This window comes from Lates calcarifer, unplaced genomic scaffold (assembly GCF_001640805.2).
Source record: "Lates calcarifer isolate ASB-BC8 unplaced genomic scaffold, TLL_Latcal_v3 _unitig_390_quiver_1467, whole genome shotgun sequence".
Taxonomy (NCBI): Eukaryota; Metazoa; Chordata; class Actinopteri; family Centropomidae; genus Lates; species Lates calcarifer.
Genome location: NW_026116598.1, coordinates 1 through 23,484, shown reverse-complemented (window position 1 = coordinate 23,484; position 23,484 = coordinate 1). Strand labels below are relative to the sequence as shown.

General features: G+C 41.8%; 3 protein-coding genes and 1 pseudogene across 5 annotated transcripts; 2 read left to right on the top strand and 2 right to left on the bottom strand.

Moving 5' to 3' along the window:
* Positions 1-1,663: 1,663 nt before the first annotated feature.
* Positions 1,664-8,001, bottom strand: LOC108894940 (cytochrome b-c1 complex subunit 2, mitochondrial). The gene is made up of 14 exons (XM_018693589.2): positions 7,866-8,001; positions 5,990-6,088; positions 5,712-5,861; positions 5,406-5,470; positions 5,237-5,293; positions 4,987-5,111; positions 4,548-4,645; positions 4,274-4,331; positions 3,770-3,865; positions 3,485-3,684; positions 3,288-3,368; positions 3,100-3,176; positions 2,839-2,992; positions 1,664-2,002 (listed from the first exon to the last, which is right to left on the bottom strand). The coding sequence occupies exons 1-14, from the start codon at positions 7,896-7,898 to the stop codon at positions 1,919-1,921; spliced, it is 1,377 nt and encodes a 458-aa protein (XP_018549105.1). The 5' UTR covers positions 7,899-8,001; the 3' UTR covers positions 1,664-1,918.
* A 972-nt stretch (positions 8,002-8,973) lies between these two features.
* Positions 8,974-15,171, top strand: LOC108894937 (kelch-like protein 20). 3 transcript variants are annotated; one of them, XM_018693584.2, is made up of 12 exons: positions 8,974-9,087; positions 9,441-9,708; positions 9,788-9,922; positions 10,001-10,192; positions 11,169-11,312; positions 11,738-11,924; positions 12,382-12,528; positions 12,657-12,785; positions 13,418-13,594; positions 13,677-13,823; positions 13,924-14,089; positions 14,355-15,171. In XM_018693584.2, the coding sequence occupies exons 2-12, from the start codon at positions 9,463-9,465 to the stop codon at positions 14,509-14,511; spliced, it is 1,827 nt and encodes a 608-aa protein (XP_018549100.1). In that variant the 5' UTR covers positions 8,974-9,087; positions 9,441-9,462; the 3' UTR covers positions 14,512-15,171. The 3 variants fall into 3 exon arrangements, with proteins under 3 accessions (XP_018549100.1, XP_018549102.1, XP_018549101.1); XM_018693586.2 differs by lacking the exon at positions 8,974-9,087 and adding an exon at positions 9,120-9,237; XM_018693585.2 differs by lacking the exon at positions 8,974-9,087 and adding an exon at positions 9,234-9,365.
* A 300-nt stretch (positions 15,172-15,471) lies between these two features.
* Positions 15,472-18,894, bottom strand: LOC108894938 (ankyrin repeat and SAM domain-containing protein 4B). The gene is made up of 2 exons (XM_018693587.2): positions 18,641-18,894; positions 15,472-17,055 (listed from the first exon to the last, which is right to left on the bottom strand). The coding sequence occupies exons 1-2, from the start codon at positions 18,799-18,801 to the stop codon at positions 15,930-15,932; spliced, it is 1,287 nt and encodes a 428-aa protein (XP_018549103.1). The 5' UTR covers positions 18,802-18,894; the 3' UTR covers positions 15,472-15,929.
* Positions 18,895-20,057: 1,163 nt separating this feature from the next.
* Positions 20,058-23,480, top strand: LOC108894939 (peroxisomal membrane protein PMP34-like; annotated as a pseudogene).
* Positions 23,481-23,484: the final 4 nt, after the last annotated feature.

Sequence of the window (23,484 nt, the reverse complement as noted above, 5' to 3'; positions counted from 1 at the left end):
CGCTAGCATTTCAGACACAATGTCACACAAACGAAGGTGCAGAAGAAGCAAAGCAAGTCCCCCTCACTTCACGGTATCCGTGTTTTTTAAGCGAAGGTCTAACGTTACCCGTCAGGAAAACGAGAACCCATCACCGTCTCTCGCTTATTCGTCCTGCTTCTCCGCTGGAATAGCATCTGGTACTTTTCAGTCCGTTAGCCAGCCAGCTTCACCTCCTCCTTCTTCTCTTCTTTTTCCTCTTCTTCGCACCACGGTGAGGGGATAGGAGTCTGTTTTTCACGCTGCGTATCTCAATCCAAAAGGGACGGTACGGGTCCCAGTGTGGACGGTGAGACGGTAACGTTATTGTTATGCTTTCCAGCCGTATGCCCACCGTTAGCTCAGCCTCCCTTTCTGCCAAATGACATCAGGCGAACACCCCCACGCAGCGTCGTTCACACACACACACACATATACACACACACACACACACACACACACAGCTCAGTGTCTTCACGTTCGAGGGGGAGGGAGGGGGCGGGGGTGCCGTTTCTGCCCTCGCGATATTATGGTAAAAAAAAAAAAAAAAAAATGGGGGTCATGCGGTCCTGAGGCGTCCTGTTTGAGGCAAATAACTGGAGGGGTCAGTGATTATTGGAGCCCCGAGGTGCAAAACACAACAACAACATAAAAAATAAAAATGTTTGGAAAACATGACAAACCAGAAAATCTATCAATTTAGAAATTATTCATAAAAAACAACAACAAAAAAGAATGTTTTGTGAAATGTTGTTAGGTGTCTGAAAAAAATGAAATGTTTTCTTAAATGCTGTGTTTTGTGGAAAGTTGTTGTTGCGTTGTGTTTGGCACCTCAGAGTTACTGATGTTGAGATAGTATAGTAGCACATTTAAATTCTACAGGAGTGCACCGTTAAAGCCACACCTGTGTGTGTGTAATGAAACCATAGGGAACCACACGACCACAATCTTGCACTTATTTCTACCATTACAACACCCCGTTAAGTGATGATAATAACAGGACACAAGTTGTTCGATTTGATAAACTGATTAATTGTGAATTTAGTATATTGCACCATGAAAGTAAAATGGAAATTAAGGTGGGTCCTGCATTGTTTGCATGTGCCAAAATCTAATTTGAAGATATTTTAACATTAGATTGCACTCACATGAAGCATATTCATATTTAATGACTGATCGACCTAGATGTGAAATTAGTCATCATTATCTAATCATCGTTACCTAATCATTTCAAAGCATATTTACCTTAGTATTCTCTTTCAGTGCAATTCTGCATCAGTAACAATCATAATCCAACACTGTAAAATACAATAATGTTAGATTCAGCTGATGATACTTTTGTTTTACTACTTAAGCATCATCATAATGCACTTTTACTTGTGATGGAGTACTTTTACACCATGGTCTTGCTTAATTCATATTTACATCCTAGTACTGATGCATTTAAGGAAACTTTCAATCCTGCAAGACCACCCTGCTAAGTCATGTTTGTGCTTATGTGTCCCCCTATTGGTTGATGAGTGGAACAATACTGTAAATGCTAAAAAAGATTGCTGGCTGGGGAGGACCACCCCCTCTGTCACAACACTACAACCTCCAGTAACTCCAAATTCATTCCAAGATACAAATTCAAGCAAACAACCAGTTGTACAGCTGTACTGTCATAACTTTAATTTACATAGATATACAGTTAAATTGACACAAAACTCCAAAGAAGAATTGCATTAGGATTCTCCAGGCTCCATGTTAGAGCTTACACATAACTGCAAGGCAGACTACAAATGATTGGTGACATCAAATGAATTGTTGCAGGAGGCTGTGGCTTTGAGGTCCTCTTTCCTTTTTAAGCAGCCAGGCACAGCATGCCCAAGTTAAAATCAACGGTCCTTATGCTTTATTTTCATACTTCGTCCACAAATGGTGTATTAGCAAGGTGTCCACTAGCTGCCATGGTTTTCTTGCCATTTACAAATTTTTTCGCAGCCTGTAAAAGACAGAGAGAGAGGTCATTCTGTAGTTCGCTGAGTTTTTTGGATGAGAATTATCAGTCAGTGAATACAGTATCACAAATGACAATATCTTTAGCTACCTTGAACATACAATTAAATAAGTAAATACATTTGCAGGCATAAATCAATAACTTTGCATTTCTGTATGTAAGTCTTCCTATATTTATGTCCTTAATTATCTCTGCATTTATTTTTGGAGTGTCACTTGTTAGTCAATATTTGAAATACTGATGTGACAAGAAATGATTATTTGATCTTTATTGATCTGACCAATTCAAATTTCTTTGTGTATAAAAACAACAAAGTCTGCCATGTATTTCAGCAGGTGCCCTTTGTAAAATGTACTATCAGCCTGATCTATTAAATGTCCTTTTGCCCTCTTAATCAACTCGACTCTTTTTTACTGAAAATTTGAGAAAACTAGCAAGCCATAAATGAATAATATGACTCCAAACCATCTCAGGAGTAATTTCACACCTTTAGATGGAAAAATTGTGGATAAAGGTTAAAGCTGTCTGCTGCCTTTCATCAAGTAACGTTAAAAATCTGATGTCAAATGATTCAGCAGAGGCAGTGCAAATGAATCAAATGTCAGTTGTGTAACTTATTTTATATTACAGCTACATGTTAGTGGTCATCGGTTTGAACGTGACTTTTTTGAAAAGGTTGCAGCCCCATTGTTCACAAACACACCTTTATATGCACTCGGGAAACCACATGAACACCACGATCATCATAATAAATTGCTCTGACGTCAGAAGTTAATGATGAAAAATTGTCCTATCATCATCTCTACAGTGAAAGCACTCACCTTGATCACATCGTCCTGGGTGACAGCATCTATATTCTGGAGAACAGTGTCAGGGGGCTGGTACGCTGCAGTTGTCAGAGCCTGAGCACCAATCTCCTCCATCAGGCTCTCAGAGCTCTCTAGTGACATCAGGTACTCTGCCTTCACCTGGTTCCTGTGCAAACAGAACATATTTTTCTGAAGTGTTTTTCAGTGCAGCAGCTCGGTGAAAACTGAACCAATAACACCTGGCATAAAACTGCTTCTTCCCAGTGGACTCACTTTGCTCTGGTGATGTCAGCCTCTGACACATTTCCCTCAGCCACGCCTCTCACTTGAGCAATGGCAGCTTTGATCACCTGCACAGGAGATGGAAACAGGCACAAGTTCAGTGAAATGCAGATTCTGGTGTCTTTGCACACTTTAAATGCTGTTACATTTGTTTTGGAAGGAGTGAGTTTGGCAGTCACCTCTCCTGCAGAGTCAGCTTGAGCAATGGTGTAGACGCCAAACAGGCCAGAGTCAGAGTATGAGGCATTGAAGGCTGTGGCCTAAAGACAGCAGCAACACGGTTAGACAACAAAACTCTGCATTTAGAACTATACAGTAATCCAGAGTAAAAAAACGAATACCAAATAAAAGTTTGAACTCTTTTTTTTTAACTTACATCAAAGGGCTGTGTGGTAGCTTTGGCAATGCCCTGACTCAGTTTGCTGGTGATGTTGGAGCCCCTCTTTACATGTGGACCAGCTCCCAGGACCCTCTGCAGCACGCTGAAGGCATTAGCCTCTGCACTTCCTGTCACACCTCCCTCGTTGGCGATCAGTGCATGGACCAGGTCGTCACTGTTCTGATCTCGCAGCTCACCTACACACACATAACACCGTCATGACAGTAATGCAGCAGTGAATCGTAAAGGAGTGTTCTACCACTTTTAAACACCAGTTTTTACCTCCACGGTACACAGCTTTAGCCACAGGAGCTCCCACCCCGCTGCGGACACTCAGGAGCCCCTCGCCCACCTGCCTCAGGACGGAGTGCTTCACACCTAGACGCATAAATCAAAGAGTACCAACATTAACATGCAACTGAAGTGGAACAAGTGGAAAAATACTACACATTCCCAAGATAGAAGCTGCCATATTAGTGTGACGCATCGTCATTCAGGCATGCCAACACTTGTTACTTGTTATCACATACACAAAAATCTGCACGTAACACTGCCGGTCTCCTCTTCACATACACCAGCACTGACTTACATCTGTGTCTTTGTGCAGAGGCCAAATTTAACAGATCATTTCAGTGTAAGCAAAAAATTTATTCACTTCAACAAGACTGATAATGACGTCAGAGAGCCAGGTGTTAGTAAAATGGAGCCCCGTCAAGCCTGGTATGAAAGGAAAACTACAACAATGAAGCGATACAGCCAAACTAGTTAGCACCAGGAGACACTCACCTAGTCCTACAAGAGCCATTCTGCCAGTGGTGAAATTTTCTTCAACAAATGACTGCAGCTACAGGAGAAGGATAAGGAGGAGGAGGAGAGGTGTGTAAGAACTACGCACAATCTAGCAAATAATGGTCTTGATCTTAAATTACTTGCTAACATCACTAAGTTACAATCATTCTCCCAGAGAAGCCAGAGAATGACTAAGAAATGTTGCAGAGTTCCCTTCAAGACCGTACAATTAACTATTTATTTAAGAGAAGAACAAAACAAAGATGCATACCTGTTTAGGGGAGATACGACCAACCATGTAGTCAGGGCAGTACAGAGAGTTGGACAGGGCGCCTTTGTACGCTGCTTCATGCAACTTTTCGATTACACCTACGGGAGGAAATGGAAAAGAGACCCAAATTCTAAATGAGGTACAAGGGACTGAGCTGAATGACATTTTAAAATCTCCATTAGGCATTATTGTTAATTTGAACATCGAACATTAACTAACTAAATGCAACAAGCCGATCTCACTGAGAATCAACAGCCTGCTCTGCAGTTACCATCAGCTCATAGTTTACTGCTTTATTTATTTGGGAGCACAAACAAACAAGAGATTCATTTCCCGTGCTTGTCAGATAGGTTTAGCGTTGCTCGATTTCTGCATGACATGATTTCCACAATGAAAATACAGGAAGTTTGGGAGCTGAACAGTTGCTCCTGATACCGACCTATCTGAGGACACTGCTGAGCAAGAGCCCTGTCAATCTTCACCCTGGACGTCAGGTCGTCTACCTCCCACGGCCGAAACTCCTGTGCTGAAGTCACGTTGACCAAAAACTCCAATAATGACTCTCTGGACACAAAGATACAACAGTGGTAAAGACATACTGTGGCATCATCACAACCGTAGAGGATTTTTACTAAAACGCACATAAAAAAGTTAAAATAACTTGATGATATGAAGATGGGAGCACTTACGCATGATCTCTCAAACAGTCTGCAGTGTAGACCATTGTCTCACGCGATGATGTCACACTGTAGGTAAACAAAAGGCAGTTGGTTCAGCTATGATTACACTGGTATTCTCCTATTTATTTATAGTGGGATAAACAGGGTACGAGCATGTGCAGAGAGTATCCTCACTGACCTCAGGCTGCCCCCCAGTGCTTCCACACTGCGACAGAGTTTAAAGGCAGATGCACCCTTGGTAGTCTACAAAAGAAAAAAAAACGGTATGTAAGAAATGTAAACTGGCAGGATGATGGGCTGAGACGCTGCTTCAAAAAATTCAGTATACTGAACCTGTGTTCTTAATTATTCAGTAAATTAAATGTGGTAACTTTATCTAGTTTGTCAGGGGCCATCTTTAATACAGTGTGAGGAACCATAAAGCTGACTGAACATAACTCCTTCCTGAAGGTATTACACTTTAATCAAGAGATTCACAAGTTACCAGGTTTGCTGCCAGACGTAGCACATGAGAGACACCCTGGTTTTCCAGAGTCTCATAGCGACTCCCAGCTTTCACAAACACACCCACGCTGGACAAGGGGGAGTAGTTCTCCAGTGATGCTATCACCAGTCCGTTTGGGAGCTTGGACACCTGAAGCAGGAAGGAAATATGTTATTGAAAACTTACAATCAAACTGCTGCATTTTACTGATTAAACTTTGTTGATTCTATATCACAGCCTAGAACAAGTATTCATGTGTAGATAAGAGCAGCACCTACCTGGACATTTTGAGGGGGAGCTGCAGCTGTGGAGGGTTTCAGGCCTGCGAGAGGTTCAGTCAGAGCTTCACTCCTCCTGGTGGCAGCATAGCAACGTTTCTACGGGAAGAGGTGACACCAGATTTGAGACAATGACTTCTTTAGCAACTTTTCCTCTGAGAGCATCCTCTTTGTGGGTAATGGACATAAAGAACAAGACAGTGCTGAGCTACTTCAAGTATCCTTGACTTAACCCTAACAATCCAACAGTCTATAAGAAAGTGGTACAGCTTCAAGTGGTGTTAACATTAGGCTTTAATTAAATAGCCAGTTGGAGAAGTATATGCTTATACTCACAAGCTTGAGTGTGAGTGCTCCTCATAAGCAGGCTGACATTTAACTGGACAGATCTTAACCCCACAAAGATTAACAAGACCTCTGATGTTTCATGACTCCTGTCAACTGCCTAATCAGTAAATGCATGCTTGAGTGATGTCTAGATCAGTGGTTTCCATTCGTCCAGATGATCAGCAGGATGGGAGAGCACTAAATTGTGTTTGTTTTGTTACACAAAATCCCATTTGTTTACATTATGTTTCTTTTATCCTTGATTTTACTTACATATTACTGGATAAATGGACCTATTCCAACCTCTGAAGATGATTCGGATAAAATAAGGAAAAGGAAATGACTGTTTGATAGACCTGGGAACAACTGCAGACAATACAACTGCAGACAATACAACTGCAGACAAGAGGTCTCTGGTAGACAGTGCATTCCTGTAAATATAAAGATTGACTGCTTTTCTCTGTTTTGTATCATATTAAACTGAATATATCTGGGGTTTGGCCTATTGGTCGGACAAAACAGGACATCTGAAGATGTTGCCTAAGACTCTGAGAAACTAGGATGGACATTTTTTACTATCCCCTGACATTTTATAGATCAAACAATTAATTGAGAAAATAAACAACAGATTAATCAACAATGACAACAATAATTGGATGTAGCCCTACTCTTGAACCAAAAACTAAAGGCATGTGAACTAATGCTACAACTATCTATTATTTGGATTGTTTGTTGTTTAATTTACTGACTATGTATCATTACTGAGTAATAATCATTTTGTCAGTAAAACGTCAGTTAAACAAAGGCACATGCCAAAAGCGACGACTTGAAATACTGTCCGACAGCTGACAACTTTCTAAGCGTCTCTAAGGTAAACGCTGTTTGACAATTTCACTTGCAAATAACCCAAAATAAGATTAAGCAATTCTTTGACTTAGTCTTTATGCCCTATATGTTCATTTACATCTAGTGCAGGGCAAAGTTCAGACACTGACAGCCTATCTTAAAGTGAGGTGGGGTGGGCGACCTGAAATGACCCGTGCAAATTTAGTACACTGAGGCCACAACCACACTGCATGTGTCCTATCAACAAACCCTGGAGTTACCGTGACCGTGTGTCGGTAAAATGTCAGGCAGTCACCGAATTATGACCTAAACAGGAGTGCTGTTCAAGACATCTGGGTTGAGGAATTTGAGATACACGAGTTCGTAGATGACCTTCAGCAGAAACTCAAGACGCTACGACAAGCGGCTAAGCTAAGCCCGAGGAGCAGGCTATCTCACTGAATTTAAAGCCCACATTTTATCTGACTTTCAGGTCATGTGAATGAGGGAGATGGTGTTACTTAACTCGGCTGTAAAACCAATGCGAGCTAGCCTTACACTTGTAAAACCCGCATTAGCTAGCCACCTAGCAAGCTAACTAGCCACCGCGCTAACTACGGGTAGAAGCGGGTTTATTTTCTAACTGTGGGAGAACCACAACGAGCAGAGTTTAGGTCCCGTCAGTGACACAGCTCAGACCGAACAGAAAAATCCCAGGACTCACGGGGAGACTGTTCAGAGACCGGATTCCTCTCATGGCTCTAGACTCTCTCCTTCAGCCGGTAGAGAAAGACAGTTATGGCGGCGGGCTGACGTCTCACCCACAATCCACCGCACCGTGCAGCCGAGCAAAGATGACGGTGATTTAGGATTGCAAGATGAGCTGTTTCAGCTGCAGCAAGGGGTCCTTTTTTTCAATGCATTCACAAAGAAAAACATTCATAATCATGACTTACTATCTATGCTATAATTAAAACTATCTAATAACTACAAGATAATGTAGACTAATTGAACAGAAATTGGAACGCTTCAGAACTTGCCTGAGATTCATCTGGTTTTTAAGATATTGTCAGTATCAAAGAAATTCATTCCTAGTTGTCAGTAAATCCAATGGTGCACAGCAAAAAGGAAGTGTTGATAGCCAATTCGGCGTACTTAATTTTACCAAATGTCAATAAATATAGTCTAAAACAATAGGGCTCAAGTTGCAGCCCACAGTGTAACTCACTGAATCAAAAACAACATTAAACTTCCTGTTTCTTCTTCTAAAAGTTTATATTTGTCCACAAACGTCAAGATGTTTAATGCTTAAGGAAACATTTTCGAAAATGCTTTATTTGAAAGAAATTCCACCTAATTATATTTACATTTAAGCTTATAGTCATATGCATATCCATATCAGACAAAAAACTCTTCTGACAATGATGCCATCCATATTACTCAGTGATGTCTCCCTGAGTCTTAAACCAAATAGCGATTACCGATTACCACTTTAACACTTATAATCACAAGATCAGGATCTTGTAACTAACAATAATGAGATATTTGTTCATAATTCCGAAATTTCGAGATAAGGCTTCCCAAATTGTTTTTCCTCTGTGATTTCAGTGCGCTTATATAAAAACATACGTCCAACCATGTTTCTTAGTATTAGAGATAGATTGCAAATTGAATACTTTTTTTTTATCTGACATTCTCCCAGTCTGTTATGTATGTTATTTCTGTTTCAGCCACCTTGTCTCTCTATGTTGCTGTTATTTACTGAATAAAATAAAATAAAATAAGAACTAAAGCGAAGCAGGAACTATAGGGGGTGATCTATCTTGACCTGTGCTGCGGTGGTGGGAGGGGCTTCCGGTGGCCGCAGCTCATTAACGTCTGACGCTTAAGTGTGTGTATGTGGGAGAGAGTGATTGCACTGTAGTAGTCACGATTATGTCTAACAGGTAACACGTTTCTCCGTTACAGCCGCCGAGTGTTTAAGTTCACCTGTTTGTGCATCGCATGTTCCCGCCTGAAACGACTGATGAGTCTGACTCGGTAGAAAACGGCTCGTTTGCGCCGCCAAACCGCTCCATCTGTGCTAAGCCTCATTAGTGAGCTAATAGACAATCTCAGACTGTCTCTCTCTCTCTTCGCCTTGTTGCTTCTCCTGCGCCTTTTTCCAATTTCATCTTTAAATTAGATCTTGTCAGAGATTATTTACAGAGGATTACATGACCAGGTAGTGTTCAGATCGTTGTCCGGCGTGAAAGTCAGTCGCCAAACTGTCCTAACTGTCTTCTGTTTTGATTCCCAGGCTTGCCTAGCAAAAGTGAGACATGGCTGAAATAGTCGACGTCACCTTCCAGGTGCAGAAGGACGCCAGCACCGCGACCCCCGCTCCTCCGACCCCCCTGAGCAGCGAGGACTACCTGTTCGTGGAGGCCAGGCACCCCAGCACTGTCCTGCAGGGCCTCAACAGCCTGCGGCTCAACAACGCCTTCTGTGATGTGACTCTGTGCTGTGGAGGACAGGAGTTCCCCTGTCACCGCATCGTGCTGGCCTCTTTCAGCTCTTACTTCCAGGTAAACGCGGCTTTCCTCGCAGTTGTGTCAGTGGCAGGCACAAGGAGTCCAAGCTCATGTTCATCTGCTGTCTCCTCAGGCAATGTTCTCCACTGACCTGATAGAGTCCAAACAAGAGCGGGTTGCCATCAATGGAGTTGAGCCTCAGATGATTGGCATGCTGGTGAGCTACGCCTACACATCAGAGGTCTACATCTCTAAAGCAAATGTGCAGGTAAAGTATCCACCCTCTCCCTCTCTTTTTCTTCCTTAAGCTAAGATGTGAGCTGAACACATGTTGAATTTCTTCCAGGCTCTGCTGGCAGCAGCCAACCTGCTGGACGTGATGGCCGTCAGAGAGGCCTGTTGTCGCTTCATGGAGCGTCAGATGGACGAGATGAACTGTGTGGGGATTCACTGCTTCGCTGAGGCCCATTCCTGTAAGGTGCTGGAGAAACGCAGCATGGACTACATCCTTGAGCACTTCACCAGTGTCTGTCAGCAGGTGAGAGGCCGACGGAGCCATATATCATCATTGTAGTCTGACGTGGTTGCAGCAGGGTCCCAATGTAATATCAGAGACTACCAAACAGAGGTGGATAAACTCTTATTTCATGGCGTAGTAACATTTGTATTGCATTAAGATTTATATTTTAGTTAAATACATGAACGTTTTCCATAATGAGCCTGGGTTTTCCACAGTGCTTATAGAAGTTTAGGTTGTCTTCCCTGATTCAAAGAGCAAGGGTGCTGATTCAGACAACAGTGCTGTTTCATTTGTGTGTCCACTGTCTTAAAAATAAGCAAATCTTGAGATGGGATACAAGTTTCCTCAAGGAAACCCTGGAGCTAACACAGCCACAACCATTACAGAGAGATATCACAGTATAAATGGACCAGACTAATCTGTTGATAGTTTTCTTCATTAATAATTTTATTGATTTTCTATAAAATGTCAAAATAGTTTCAAGTCCCTGCTCTAATTTCCAAAGTGATGTGTTCAGATGGCTTGTTTGGTCCGATTGACAGTCCAAAGACAGTTATTTCACTGAAAAGCTTCAGATTCTTACACCTGAGAAGCTGCAACCACCAAAACCGTTTTATATTCAAAGTCTTTGTCAGCATGGACCCACACACCTGACTGCACCAGAGGAGCTGCTCAGTGTAAAGTCAGCTCAGTGTTCAGTCAGACATTTGAATGAATGAAGAGATGTTAGAACCAATGTTTAAAAACAATCCACTGGTACCTAAACAGGATAACTGAGCCTGTCAGTGTTGTGGGTTTCATGTGTGAAAGGGGTTTAACAGAGATAATCTATCTGCCTGTCAGCAGCCAAACCAAGGCCTATGAGTGATTAACTTCCATGGATACTGTGTGTGTGTGTTTAGAAAACAGGTTGAGTAAGTTGTCAGTTACACTTTATTAATTAAATCTTCTTATTCCTCTAATTTTACTCCCCCACCCCCCACCCCCCACCCAGGAGGAGTTCCTGTCTCTGTGTGTGGACAAACTGACAGAAATCCTCGCCAGTGACCATCTCAATGTGTCCAAAGAGGAGATGGTGTTTGAGGCCTCCATGTTGTGGTTGAATAAATGCCCCTCGCGCAAACAGAGCTTTGAAAAGGTCAGATTCTCTTGAATCTATCTACCTCATCTGCTTTTGTTGTGGATGTAGTTTTTGTTTGTGTTTGGGGGCTACAATGTAAGAGCCCTCTACTCAGCAGCTGTTAGTCTTTAAGACGTCTATAAATCAAGGATTACGTGCCACCGCTGTCAGACACTGCTGCTGACAGATTATGAGAATAATATTAGAGTAGACTCTCTATCAGCAGATACTCTATATTAGAGGATCAGGATCATACAGATGTTATTAGGACATCTGTACCTTTGGCTTTCCAACAACAAATGACACCAATTTGCTCTACTAGGATGAGTTGTGAGTTTAAAATTCTCCTTTTGGATAAAAGTTACATCACATCAGAGGTGCAGTAGCTGCAATATAGATGAGCTGTCTAAGTTACTCACCCCCCCCTCGTTCGTTCCTCAAAGGTCCTCGAGCACATCCGCCTGCCTCTCATCAGCCCCTACTACCTCCACGATGTGATCGAGGCTCTGGACGTGGTGAAGGAGAACCAGGCTTGCCAGAGGCTCATCTCCGAGGCCAAGGACTACCTGCTGCTGAAGGACCGCCGCGGAGAGCTCTACTGCCCCAGAGCAAGGCCTCGCCGGTCCACTGGTAAACGTACTTCACACCTGCACGTACAAGAAGAGCCAAATGTCACAGGCATCTTCATCATGTGTAGAGGCTGTCCATCTATTTAAATCTTGTGCATTTCCTAGTTTAAATGTTTGTATCTTGGTGTCTCTGTAATACATCAAATATTTATTGACACCTCTTTTTAGTCATATTTTGTTTATAAAATTTAAAGTTAAAATTTAAACTCATTATTATGGGGTACTATTTTGATGATAAATTAATCATTTAAGTATTTTTTTTTTTTTTAAAGGAAAATTGCCCAAAATTCTGGTTAAAGCTTCTTTAATGTAAATGTTTGCTGACTTTCTTGGTCTATTATATTAAACTACATATCTTTGGGTTTTGGACTCATAGTCAAGTAAACATGCCCTGCATGGGCATGACTGTGCTCACTCCTCTCTGTTCCTCTCCTCTCCCACTGTTGCCGTGGTAACAGGGACAGCTGAAGTGATAGTGACAGTTGGCGGGGAGGACGACAAGGTGGTGCTGCGCAGCGTCGAGAGCTTCGATCCTGTGACAAATCAGTGGAAGAACCTGGCCTGCCTGCCCTTCGCCGTGAGCAAACACGGGCTGGTCGTGTCGGGTGAGGATACACTGTCTGTTCCTGCTCACTTATAAATGACTCCATATTGAGTCTCCTCTCAAATGAGCAATTAAGCTCGGATGCGGTGCTCATGACACTTCTCCCTCCCTCCGCCTGTCCCTGTGTAGACTCGACTCTGTATTTGGCGGGAGGGGAGTTTCCTGACGGTTCAGCCAGCAGGGAGATGTGGCGCTACGACCCCTGCTTCGACTCCTGGATGGAGATGGCCCCCATGAATGTAGCTCGATCGGAGTTAGGTAAGGCTGCCGCATCAGGACATTTAATAAAGTCCAGTTTACTTTGCCATACATTTATTCAGCTTTGTCACAACTGTAGCTCTTGCTCTTGTCCCACAATTCATGCACTTCAGCTTTGATTTTCTTGTTTTCAGTTACAAATCTTTGTAGTCTTCAGCCCCAACTGAAGCTGACTCAGGTCACATTCCCTAATACAGTTGATCCGACTTTGCCCAGCTACATCTGGAGCCACAAAAGACTTTATACAACAGCTTATCGTCAGGCTCTCGTCTTGGTAGTTTTTCACTGGCTGCACTGCACACTTTGTAATCCCAATTTTTTTCTATTTGTTGTTTCATCTCTTTAATTTCTCCTCGCACTATTTAGCTGTGTGTCGTAGCCACATACTGAGGAAAACAAAATGCTGATGCCAGCTCCCTCTGAATGGCCTCCTCGCCCCAAATACTAATGAGGGCCTGGACATCTTTGTTTGTCCTACAAGCATTCTCCATTATTATTATTTTTTTAAGTGCTGGTTGTTCTGGCTGATACAGATTCAGGAGTAGTAAGTTCCCACAGTTGACTCATATTTCTGTAAAATGTTGTGATCATTTATCACTTCATTAATTTCCCTCATTCTACTCTCCTCTCAGGCCTGGTGATGCTGGATGGCTTCGTGTATGCAGTGGGAGGGTGGGAGGGACGGTCTCGCCTGGACTCTGTGGAGTGCTACAACCCCCACACCAACTCCTGGCAGTTCACAGAGTCTGTCAAGATGGCCGTCACGAGTCCTGCTGTGGTGGCCCTGGACGGACTGCTCTACGTTACTGGTATTAAACGCAAACTATACACATTAGACATGGGGTTTTTTTGTTTTGTTTTTTTACATATCCACTTTCTGTTTCCTGGCAGGCGGCGCAGTTCTAGAGGACGGTGACGGCACGGACCTTGCCCAGGTGTACAACCCTAAAACCGCAGTATGGACTGAGGTTGCCCCGATGCAGATCGCTCGCTCTGGTTCAGCAGCCTGCACGCTGAAAGGAAGGATCTATGTTATAGGTATTACACATTTTCAGCCCTGAACCTTTTCTAGATTCACAGTGCTCACTAATAAACACATAGCCTTTTCTGTCGCTGAGTCTCTCTTTCCCTCTTCCAGGCGGATGGCACGCATCGACAGAGAACACGGATAAGGTAGAGTGCTACAATCCCAAGACCAACCAGTGGACTATGTGCGCTCCCATGAAAGAACGACGCTACCGGCCCGGTGCTGCTGTGGTGGATGGAAAGATCTACGTCCTGGGAGGAGAAGAAGGCTGGGACAGGTGAGGGGCTATTGAGAAAAGTTGCTTTTACATGCAATAGGCTTCTAATCCTTTTTTTTTCCCAGGAGAACCTTTTTAGAAACTTGCCTGCATTTCAAAAGTAGGAACGAAATATTTTGTTCCTGTGCCCCCAGAAATGCTCTGCTTCACAGCTAGAACTTCTTGATGTCCCGGGAACTATCTGGGCTTGAGTTTTTAGACATTACTATTGTTTGAAACAGTTGTTGAATTTGCAACAGTTTAATTGTGATCGTTTTACACACAGATATCATGACACTATCGAGAGGTACTGTGACGAGACGGACACGTGGGAGATAGTTGGCGAGATGCCCACCAGTCGCAGCTGGCTCAGCTGTGTGTCTCTACAGCTGAGGAAGGACATCCACATGAGCAGCTGTCCCGGGACGCCAAATGACAACTGAAGCAGGACATCATGGAGGAACCATTCCTGGTTATCATTTGCATCCTCTCCAGGGACAACGCACTACAAAGCTCAGAGCTGCGGAGACCAGCAAACTGAGAAGTGTTGCCTGGGTTTGGCACAGCTCTGTTTGAGCTGTTACTGGTGGCGAAAAGTAGGGGGTTTTTTGTTTTGTTTTCTTTTTATTCTTTTAAAATCATGGAACCAGTCTCACTCACTTGGATCCCTCCTTTGGCGCGGCATTAAAGGAAATGTCGAGACAGGTGATCTGAAGTAACTGTGATGGACAACTCAGTCAGCAGTATGAACTCGCTCTCTGTATGATGTGAACATGTTAAGGGTGTTGTTTTTATGTCGGAGCACCTCAAATCTGTGAAGATTACTCCAGCCAACATAGTGTATTTTTGTATCATTATTATGTGATGTATTTATTGGGGCGTGGCTAGCTGTGAGAATGACATTTTTAAAAACTGAAAGTAAACATTTCGATCTATCAAAAGATGCTCTGTGAGCCAAAGAATCGAATTGTGAATATTTTCAAAGGTTACCTGTGAAAAAGATGTCTATATGTGAGCAGTGTTTTTGTAATTAAACTTTGTAAGTTTTGAATGATTGTCTCTACTACATGTAACATGTTGAGTATATTTTTGTAATGTAGTGTGCGTCATGCAGTTTAGTGAATTTAAATTGCTGGGTTCTAATAAAGATGTTTAATTCTTTTCTGTGAATGCTGGTGTTAGTGTGTCCCCCCCACATCACAGAATAGTCTAAAAACAAATGCACTGAGTGACCAGAAACGTCCTACACTAACAGTATACTATTAATTTACTATTACTAATTAACATTAACTGCCTATTTACACATCCAGGAGATAGTCATGTCTCTGGCCATCTGGTGAACAAACCCCTGAGAAAAACAATCACGATTGATCAATAAGTGGACACACATATGTGCATAACAGACTGTTTGAGACATTATTTTGCACTTTTTTACAAAAAAAAAATTTATTTGACAATTATGTTGTATGTTAATATTTTAAAATAATTATCAGAAAAAAAAGACACCACAAACAAATCACCCATTATCTAACGGACAGAAACAATCATCAGTTCTACATTAAAACATCTTTTTTTGTCTATATGGTGATAGAAATTTAAAATCAGGTATCTGTGATTTTTCTTTTTTATTTTGCCTTAATATAATATAATACAACAATTTTCCTCTCATTGATACTGTAGGTCCTGACTCTCCTGTCATGCAGTTTGTAATTGGTTATTATATGGATAACAGTGTATAAATGGAGCAGTGCACAATGTTCTTCCTTCTCTGATAAAGTACTATGTAAGTTTGATCACTTTAAAGAAGAGTAATGTTTTTGGAGAGAGAGTTTGCTCAATCATATCATATCATTTTATTGAATCACAAGCAGCTGTCCATCATGATGCCAGGATTCTCCAGTGCGCTCTTTCTGCGAGCAGCAGCCTCCAGGATCTTCTTCCTGGGTCCGAGCTGGATGCGAATGCCTTTCAGGTCTTCATCAGAGCACAGCATGAGCGCCTCCAGGTCCAGGTGTTCTCTGTTGAATGCGTGGGCAAACTCTGGCAAAGAGATGGCAGACAAGAAAGTATCCAAAGGAGAGGTTTCCTCATCTTCATTATCATCCAGGCCCAGATCTTCCTGATCCCAGGGTACGTCGCTGTCGTCAGTCCCCCCAAAGCCATCAACATCATCCTCTGCCTCAAACAGCTTGTTTTGAATGAGGTAGCCAAGGTTTTCAATGTTCCCACTGGGAACATCCTCTGGCTCCCGCCCCATCTTATCCATGAAAATCAGACCACCAAGACCAGGCCTGTTGAAGATGGACTGTTTTATTTGGCCTGGCTCATCATTGTCATCATAATCGTCATACCCTCCCATTCTGTCTTCTATCATGTTTTCATCCTGCTCGTTGAAGACATCCAGAAACTCTGGCTTCTCAGATGTTCTATTTTCCTGCTTGAGGAAAATAACGTTCCCATCTCTTCCTGAACTCTGCAGCGTGCCTTTATCTTTCTTCCCAAGCTTCCCCTGGAGGGTGCCTTTAACCCTGGCTGTAAGAGAGCCGGATTTATTAGGAGCAATAATCTTGGAGAACTGCTCATTGACACCAGTAATGGTACCACTGTTAAGTGCCATGCTGGCCTCCGAAACAGACCTAGTGTTGCTTGCCCCGCGGTGTATTTTATCCATCTCTTTCTGGTGTTTCTTCTTCACCTTCTCACAGAGTTTCACATGTTTTTCTGCTTCCTTGATAGCCTCCTTCTTTAGATTGGCGACCTTCTTGGGATTTTGGTTGGTCTGCTGCGATGCAGCAGCATCTAAGAAGCGCACACATTCCATTTGGTCACGAGAGGCGGCAACGTCCATAGCTGTGTGGAAGTCATTGTCCAGTGCGAAAAGGTTGGCACCGAAGTTGACCAGAAAGCTGAGGATGTGCATGTGGCCATTAGCTGCAGCATGATGCAATGGTGTGTTTCCCCAGATGTCACACTTGTTTGGGTCCCCTCTGTATGGCACAAAAGAGACATTTGATTTAAAGTAACAGTCTGCAACTTTTTTCATCTTTGTTTTGCCACTCTCAATCGCCTGTTGATTTAATCTCTAGTCAGCTCAAAAATGTGTAAGTCCCAAAGCTTTTTCTAATATCAGTTTTTATGTCTGGATTTTGATAAATATATATATTTTATAAAAAGATTTACATTTAAAAGGGAGTATCTGTAGTTGATGTACAAAATGTACAAAATTCTTCACTCGGTCAACTTATCATGTCAAATAATGGCTACCAAAACTTTATCCCTTGTTTTTGTTAGTTAAGTTGTGGCTCCATTTGCTGGTTATAGTTCAACATTTTGAGAAAGAACCTGTTTCTCTTTCTTGCTGAAAGGTGAGATGAAGATCTTGACCACTCTTACATGTACATGGTAAATATGAAACTGGATCCAGCAATCAGTTAGCTTAGCTTAAAATAAACACTGGAAACAGGGAAATGGCTAGTCTGCCTCTGTCCAAAAGTTAAAACATCCAACTACCAGCACCTCTGCTGGTAGTTGGATTTTGTTAGTTTCAGGCAGAGAGAGGCTAGCTGTTTCTTTATGCTAAGCTAAGCTAACCAGCTTCCAGCTCCTGCTGCATGTTTATAGTCATGAGAGTGGTATCAATCTTCTCATCTAACTCTTGGCAAGGTAAATACTTTCTCAAAATGTCGAACCATTCCTTTAAATGTATGGCAAGAAAAGTCCAACATACTTACAACATATAACAAGATAATACTAAATGCAGTTCAAGATAATTGGTAAACTATTAAGATGTAAAGTCCTCCTGTGCTGTGCCTCATTGCCACAGCCATAAAAGGCTTGATTGCTATAAAACTGCAAGTCGTTGCCATAAATCCCAGCTCATACTGGTAATGACCAAAGCGGAAATGTTTCAGTTAATTCTGGCCACGTAGCTGAGATGTGCATTATCTTTTCTGAACCTCATTTCTCAGTAAGAATGTTGTGCTAGATTTTAGCCTGTCTTTTGTTGTATTGAATGAGGGATGGAGGTGGGGGTGGTGGGGATGGATAAAGGCCTCTTTTGTTTCACAGGATGGCTTTGGCTGATTAAACATTTGGCCCGCCTCATGGGAGAGACTAGTTTTAAAGAGGGGAATTAAGTTTTAGCTCATTAGGGTGTAGTGGATAACGTGAACACCAGCATGTGTTGTTAAACCCAGTTGAAGTCTAACAACTGATGTTCAGTATAAAAAAGAGCATTTAACCTACTAATATCCAACCATAAAATTCACTGTATGATAATGTTAACCTTTGCTCAGTGAACACTATTTATGGTTCTTCTGCCAATCATAATTTGGTTTATTTTTAAGGAATTATACAAGAAATATTACAATAGAAATTAGTTTGAAATGTTTATATTTGCATGTCTCAGTGTAACAATATGGCCAAAAATATCTGACATACTTAATTTAGAACATCAAAACAGGAAGATGAAAGAAAGAAGAAATAACTTGCTATGGCCACAGGTTATTTGAGTCTCTGGGTAGGCTACGTGAGATGAAACACAGATAATAGCGAGGAGTGTATCATGCTTACTCTCTGCTGCATATGAGCTGAAGAGCATCAATACGTCCATGGAAAGCAGCCAGTAAGGTGGGAGTCATGCCATCTTCATCCTTAGTGTTCAGGTCTTTCCTTGTGGCCTCCTTCAGCAGGTCCAAATTGCCATCAATCGCTGCTTTGTGGTACCTAGACATTTCTTAAAGGAGCAGAAAAGGTTCAACCAAATCCACCCGTCAGATGCACAGACTGAGGCGACAGCAGACCCGAGCAAACAAAGTGATCACTGGGCGTCAACATATCAGCAGCTCAGAGCCATAAAACAAAAGCAAAGTCCATTCCACTGTCGTCAGCTGCAGCATTACCTCAGAAGACACAGCTTAATTATGAAACGTGAGATTCACAAAAGCACATTTACTCAAGTATATTAAGGTAAACTTTTGACAAAATTTTTGTTACTTTATAGTACTTTTACTCCACTATACTTCAGAGGGAAATATTGCACTTTCTACTCCACTTACATTTATTTTACCACTAATTACTTTACAGACTGAGAATTTACATACAAAAAGAACAGCTAATGAATCAAGATTGTAGTATTTGGTTTGTCAAATGTGACAGATGCCCATCACAATTACTCATAGTGATGTCTTCAGATATTTTGTTCTGTTCTAAAAACAGTCCGAAAACCTCTATATGATTTACTGTTCTACAATTTAAGACGAAGAAAAACAGATTTGAGAGTCAGAAACAAAAAAATGTTGAAAGTTAATCACCTATCAAAACAGCTGCTAATTTTAAATTTAGTAGAAGCAGAAATAAGCTATAATTGAAATACTATATATAAATACCTCAAAATTGTACTTATATATGTATATAGTACTTCATTAAATGTACTTTAGTTATTTTTCACCACTGGTTAAAAAAAGATGGCAGTGAAAACTTTTGTTATGCACATAGTGTGGTATTTTATTATTAACAATTTTATATATACACTATACAGAGATTTGTATGTACATAACTTTATGTTTACAAAATCCAAGATTTTTTTGTTTTTTTTAAAAGTTATTTCTGTTATTTTTAAACCCTGCTCCACCCTCCACTCCAGCAGGCGGTTGTAGTGCGTCTTTGTGGCTTGTTAAACACTAATAGAGGAAGAAGAGTCCAAAAGTTACAGCCGAAGAAGAATCAACCCGGCTCCCACCAATGAATGGAGACTGGGAGGAAACATTGCTCTGCAGTTTTTCCCCTTACACCGCTCTCTCTTCCTGGCTGCCTCTGGTCTTGGCAAACAACATGGGGTTGTAGCTGTTAAAATTTACTTAACTCCCCAACGATTTCCACAGCTGGAAAAACCGGACCGACCACCGACTAGCTCTCCTCGGGTCGCTCCGCGGTTTACTTTCCGGCGTCTAGAGCGCGCCCGCGTGTCTGTGTGTTGTGACCGGGGAGTGGATACAGAGATGTCGGACAACGGTGGCTCGGCTGTCGGCCTGCTGTCTTACGAGACACTGGTTCATGCTGTGGCAGGTGCAATGGTAAGTAGAGGATAAAAGTGTCATTATTTTGTATGAAGCGTGCGGCTGAGCCTGGTCTTAGCAGTTTAAGGGCAGTCACTGAGCCTTTTTGTCACGTTGTTTGGTATTTCTAGTTGTCACTGCCAGTAACATTATAATGGTTTGTCTTTTAGGGGAGTGTGACGGCTATGACCGTCTTCTTTCCTCTTGACACGGCCAAAAGCAGACTGCAGGGTGAGTTGGAGGAGGTCTTATCATCTTGGACAGAGGTTACCTGATAGCAGCAACTCAAAACAAGGTTGAATGAGTTAAGTGTGATAGTTTACTTCATTATGGAGTAACTCAGCAGACCAGAAATGTAAAGGAGTAGCTGGTCAAAGACGATCAAGCAGAGATACCAAGATATTGTCTTTATGAGTCCTACTCATGGACACTTTTAGAAAACAGCTCAACAATTACCTGTCTACACCTGGCCTATGTGCATTTTTTTAAATTTAGATTTATGTATACATTGTGTAGAGCTGAGGTGATTAGACAGTTGATCAACATTTGAGAAACTTTTTTTAAAGGAAAATACATCAAAATTCTCTGGGTTCAAACATGAATATTTTCAGGTTTCCTTAGTAGTTTAATGACAGCAAACTAAATATCTCTAGTTTGGTCAATATCGATTTCTGTTTCTGTTTTCTTATCTGTTAATGTTGAGCTCTTAGATCTTAGATTAAGTAAATTTATTTACATAACTTACTTATTTCCCACTCTCTTGAGACCCTCCCTGTCTGGTAACACCCTCCAAAACCTCCTTCTTACTCATAGTTTCTCCAGCTGAGATAACTCTGAGGCCATCACCAGGATTATTCATCCAAGTTTAACATCACAACAGTTCAGACAACTCGTTCACTGACTTGTGCCACTTTTTCTCACCTTGTTTAACAGTGGATGAGAAACGAAAGTCTAAATCCACCCCCGTCATCCTTGGCTGAGATAGCAAAGGAAGAAGGCCTGTAAGTATAGTTATGTGACACACAAGTTACACCATAACAATCCTTATAATCCAGTCATCTTGAGCTGATTTGAACAGCTGAGTAAAGTAGATTGTAAAGTAATTGCAGCAGACAATTACAGTGAGTAAAATCTATCTAAGCTAGAGCTGAAACAGTCAACTTACAATTACTTTATCAACAGGTGCAACAATTTAAGTCATTTTTGAATCAAAGATTCTCTTTCCTGCTTCTCTGTTGTCTGACATTATTAGACCAAAGGTTTAGTCAAGAAAATAATCAGCAGATTAATCAAATGAAAATAATCTAAACCGGCTCACTCATTGTTTAGGCCTATGATGTGGCCCCATGACCGAACACTCACTGTTCAACTGACTCTCCACCTCTTCTCCCAGTCAGTCCCTGTACAGGGTGGTTCCCAGTCATCTCCAGCCTCTGCTGCTCCAACTTTGTCTACTTCTACACCTTCAACTCCTTGAAGAAGCTGATGGCTTCTGGTCCAGGAAAGTCCAGACCTGGCAAGGACCTGCTCATGGGGGTTGTAGCAGGTAAACACACGTACACTAAAATTAATTCATTAATGACTTGATGGCCGGTTTGTTGACTGAAAGTATTTAAAGCTGCCCTGTGAACTTATACTTCCTATAAACAGACAAGTTATGTTTGGATTCAGTTTTTCTCACAAAATTCATTGTATGTATCCCTGAGGCTAAGAAAAGATGAATGCATTTATTCCTCATACACATTTGTAAAGACAATTTTTTAAAAGCATCTTAAACTATTGTTGGTTACACTAGGGCTGCAACTAACAATAATGTCCGTTAGCGATAAGTCTGTCAATTATTTTTTAGTTAAACTCAGAGATGTTGAGTTTACAATGATAAGAAACAGAAAAAACTAAGTGTGTACATCCATTTACTTAGTAACTGCTTTTACTGCCATGGGTACACGATCAGTGGAATAATGTAAAACCATTGGTAGGAATTGTGTCACAAAATGGGGACCATGCCCCCCCCAAAAAACATTTCCATAGTGCTAGTAGAGGTCAGAAACTCCACAGGGTAGCTTTAAAAATGACTGAAGAAGGCTAACTATCTGTTGTTCATGCAGGGGTGGTGAATGTGGTCCTGACCACTCCCATGTGGGTGGTCAACACTCGCCTGAAGCTGCAGGGGGTAAAGTTCAGAAACGAAGACCTCCAGCAGACCCATTATAAGGGCATATTTGGTGTGTGACATATATATATATATATATATATATATATCTGTACTATAATTTAACAGTTCAGACATGTTTATTCTGTCACTGTGCAGTTTTTAAACCCTGCTGTGTTTGGATTTCCCCCGTCAGATGCTTTCTCACAGATCATAGCCAATGAGGGCGTGGGAACTCTGTGGAACGGCACCCTGCCCTCTCTCATCCTCGTCCTCAACCCGGCTGTACAGTTCATGTTTTATGAGGCCATGAAGAGGAAGGCAGGCAAGGGAGGGAGGAAGGTGAGAGCACACAGAAGAGATGTTGTTGTGTTGAGTGGTACATTACCAAAGTAGATCAGCCTCATCTGCAGAACATTCTTCCTTGCCACAAAGGCTATGATCAAGGAGGATCTCACTTAAAGAAAGTTGGAGAGAACAACAGAGTGAAAAATCAAAAAATGTCACATGACAAGTCAGTCAAATTTGATGGTGCTGGTTTGTGTAAAACGTCAGTTTTCTTCGTGAAAGCCCATTTCATGTTTCAATATCGTTTTTTATTGGGTAACTTTCATCAATCAAATAGTCACAGTCTACTTGTTATGAGTGAATTAAATCTTTGTCTCCTGCCACAGATATCCTCAGCAGAGATCTTTCTCATTGGAGCCATTGCCAAGGCCATTGCTACCACTGCGACATATCCTCTTCAGACAGTTCAGGCCATCCTGAGGGTAAATACCATCTTATATCAAAGTTCACTTTTGTGAAGTAATCTGATCTGATACCTAATCTGATACCTAATTCAGATTAGGTAAAATAAATTAAATCTCAGTGAAATAAGACAACCTGCTGTATGTTTTTCATCAGTTCGGTCAGTACAGAGGTGACGGCAAGGGTGGTGTGATTGGAAGCCTCTCAAACATCTTCTCCCTGCTCATGGACAGAATCAAGTGAGTGCAGCTACAAACAAAACCACACACACACATTCACTGACACGGTGAGAAAAACCCAGTGAGGATATTACAATAGACAGTCACTCATACACATTTGTCCTCTTTATTACAGGAGGAATGGTGTTCTCGGTTTGTACAAAGGCCTGGAGGCCAAGCTGCTGCAGACAGTGCTGACAGCTGCCCTCATGTTTGTCGTGTACGAGAAGATCACTGCAG

What these genes read in the sequence shown, in the direction of transcription:
- LOC108894940 (XM_018693589.2), bottom strand. Translation starts at nt 7,898, where the DNA reads ATGAGAGGAATCCGGTCTCTGAACAGTCTCCCC. An exon ending in GTCGTATCTCCCCTAAACAG is followed by an intron (nt 4,332 to 4,547) that starts GTATGCATCTTT and finishes CTTCTCCTGTAG; the next exon opens with CTGCAGTCATTTGTTGAAGA. An exon ending in AATGGCTCTTGTAGGACTAG is followed by an intron (nt 3,866 to 4,273) that starts GTGAGTGTCTCC and finishes TTATGCGTCTAG; the next exon opens with GTGTGAAGCACTCCGTCCTG.
- LOC108894937 (XM_018693584.2), top strand. Translation starts at nt 9,463, where the DNA reads ATGGCTGAAATAGTCGACGTCACCTTCCAGGTGCAGAAGGACGCCAGC. An exon ending in TCACCAGTGTCTGTCAGCAG is followed by an intron (nt 10,193 to 11,168) that starts GTGAGAGGCCGA and finishes CCCCCCACCCAG; the next exon opens with GAGGAGTTCCTGTCTCTGTG. An exon ending in AGGAAGGATCTATGTTATAG is followed by an intron (nt 13,824 to 13,923) that starts GTATTACACATT and finishes TCCCTCTTCCAG; the next exon opens with GCGGATGGCACGCATCGACA.
- LOC108894938 (XM_018693587.2), bottom strand. Translation starts at nt 18,801, where the DNA reads ATGTCTAGGTACCACAAAGCAGCGATTGATGGCAATTTGGACCTGCTG. An exon ending in CAGCTCATATGCAGCAGAGA is followed by an intron (nt 17,056 to 18,640) that starts GTAAGCATGATA and finishes TGTGCCATACAG; the next exon opens with AGGGGACCCAAACAAGTGTG.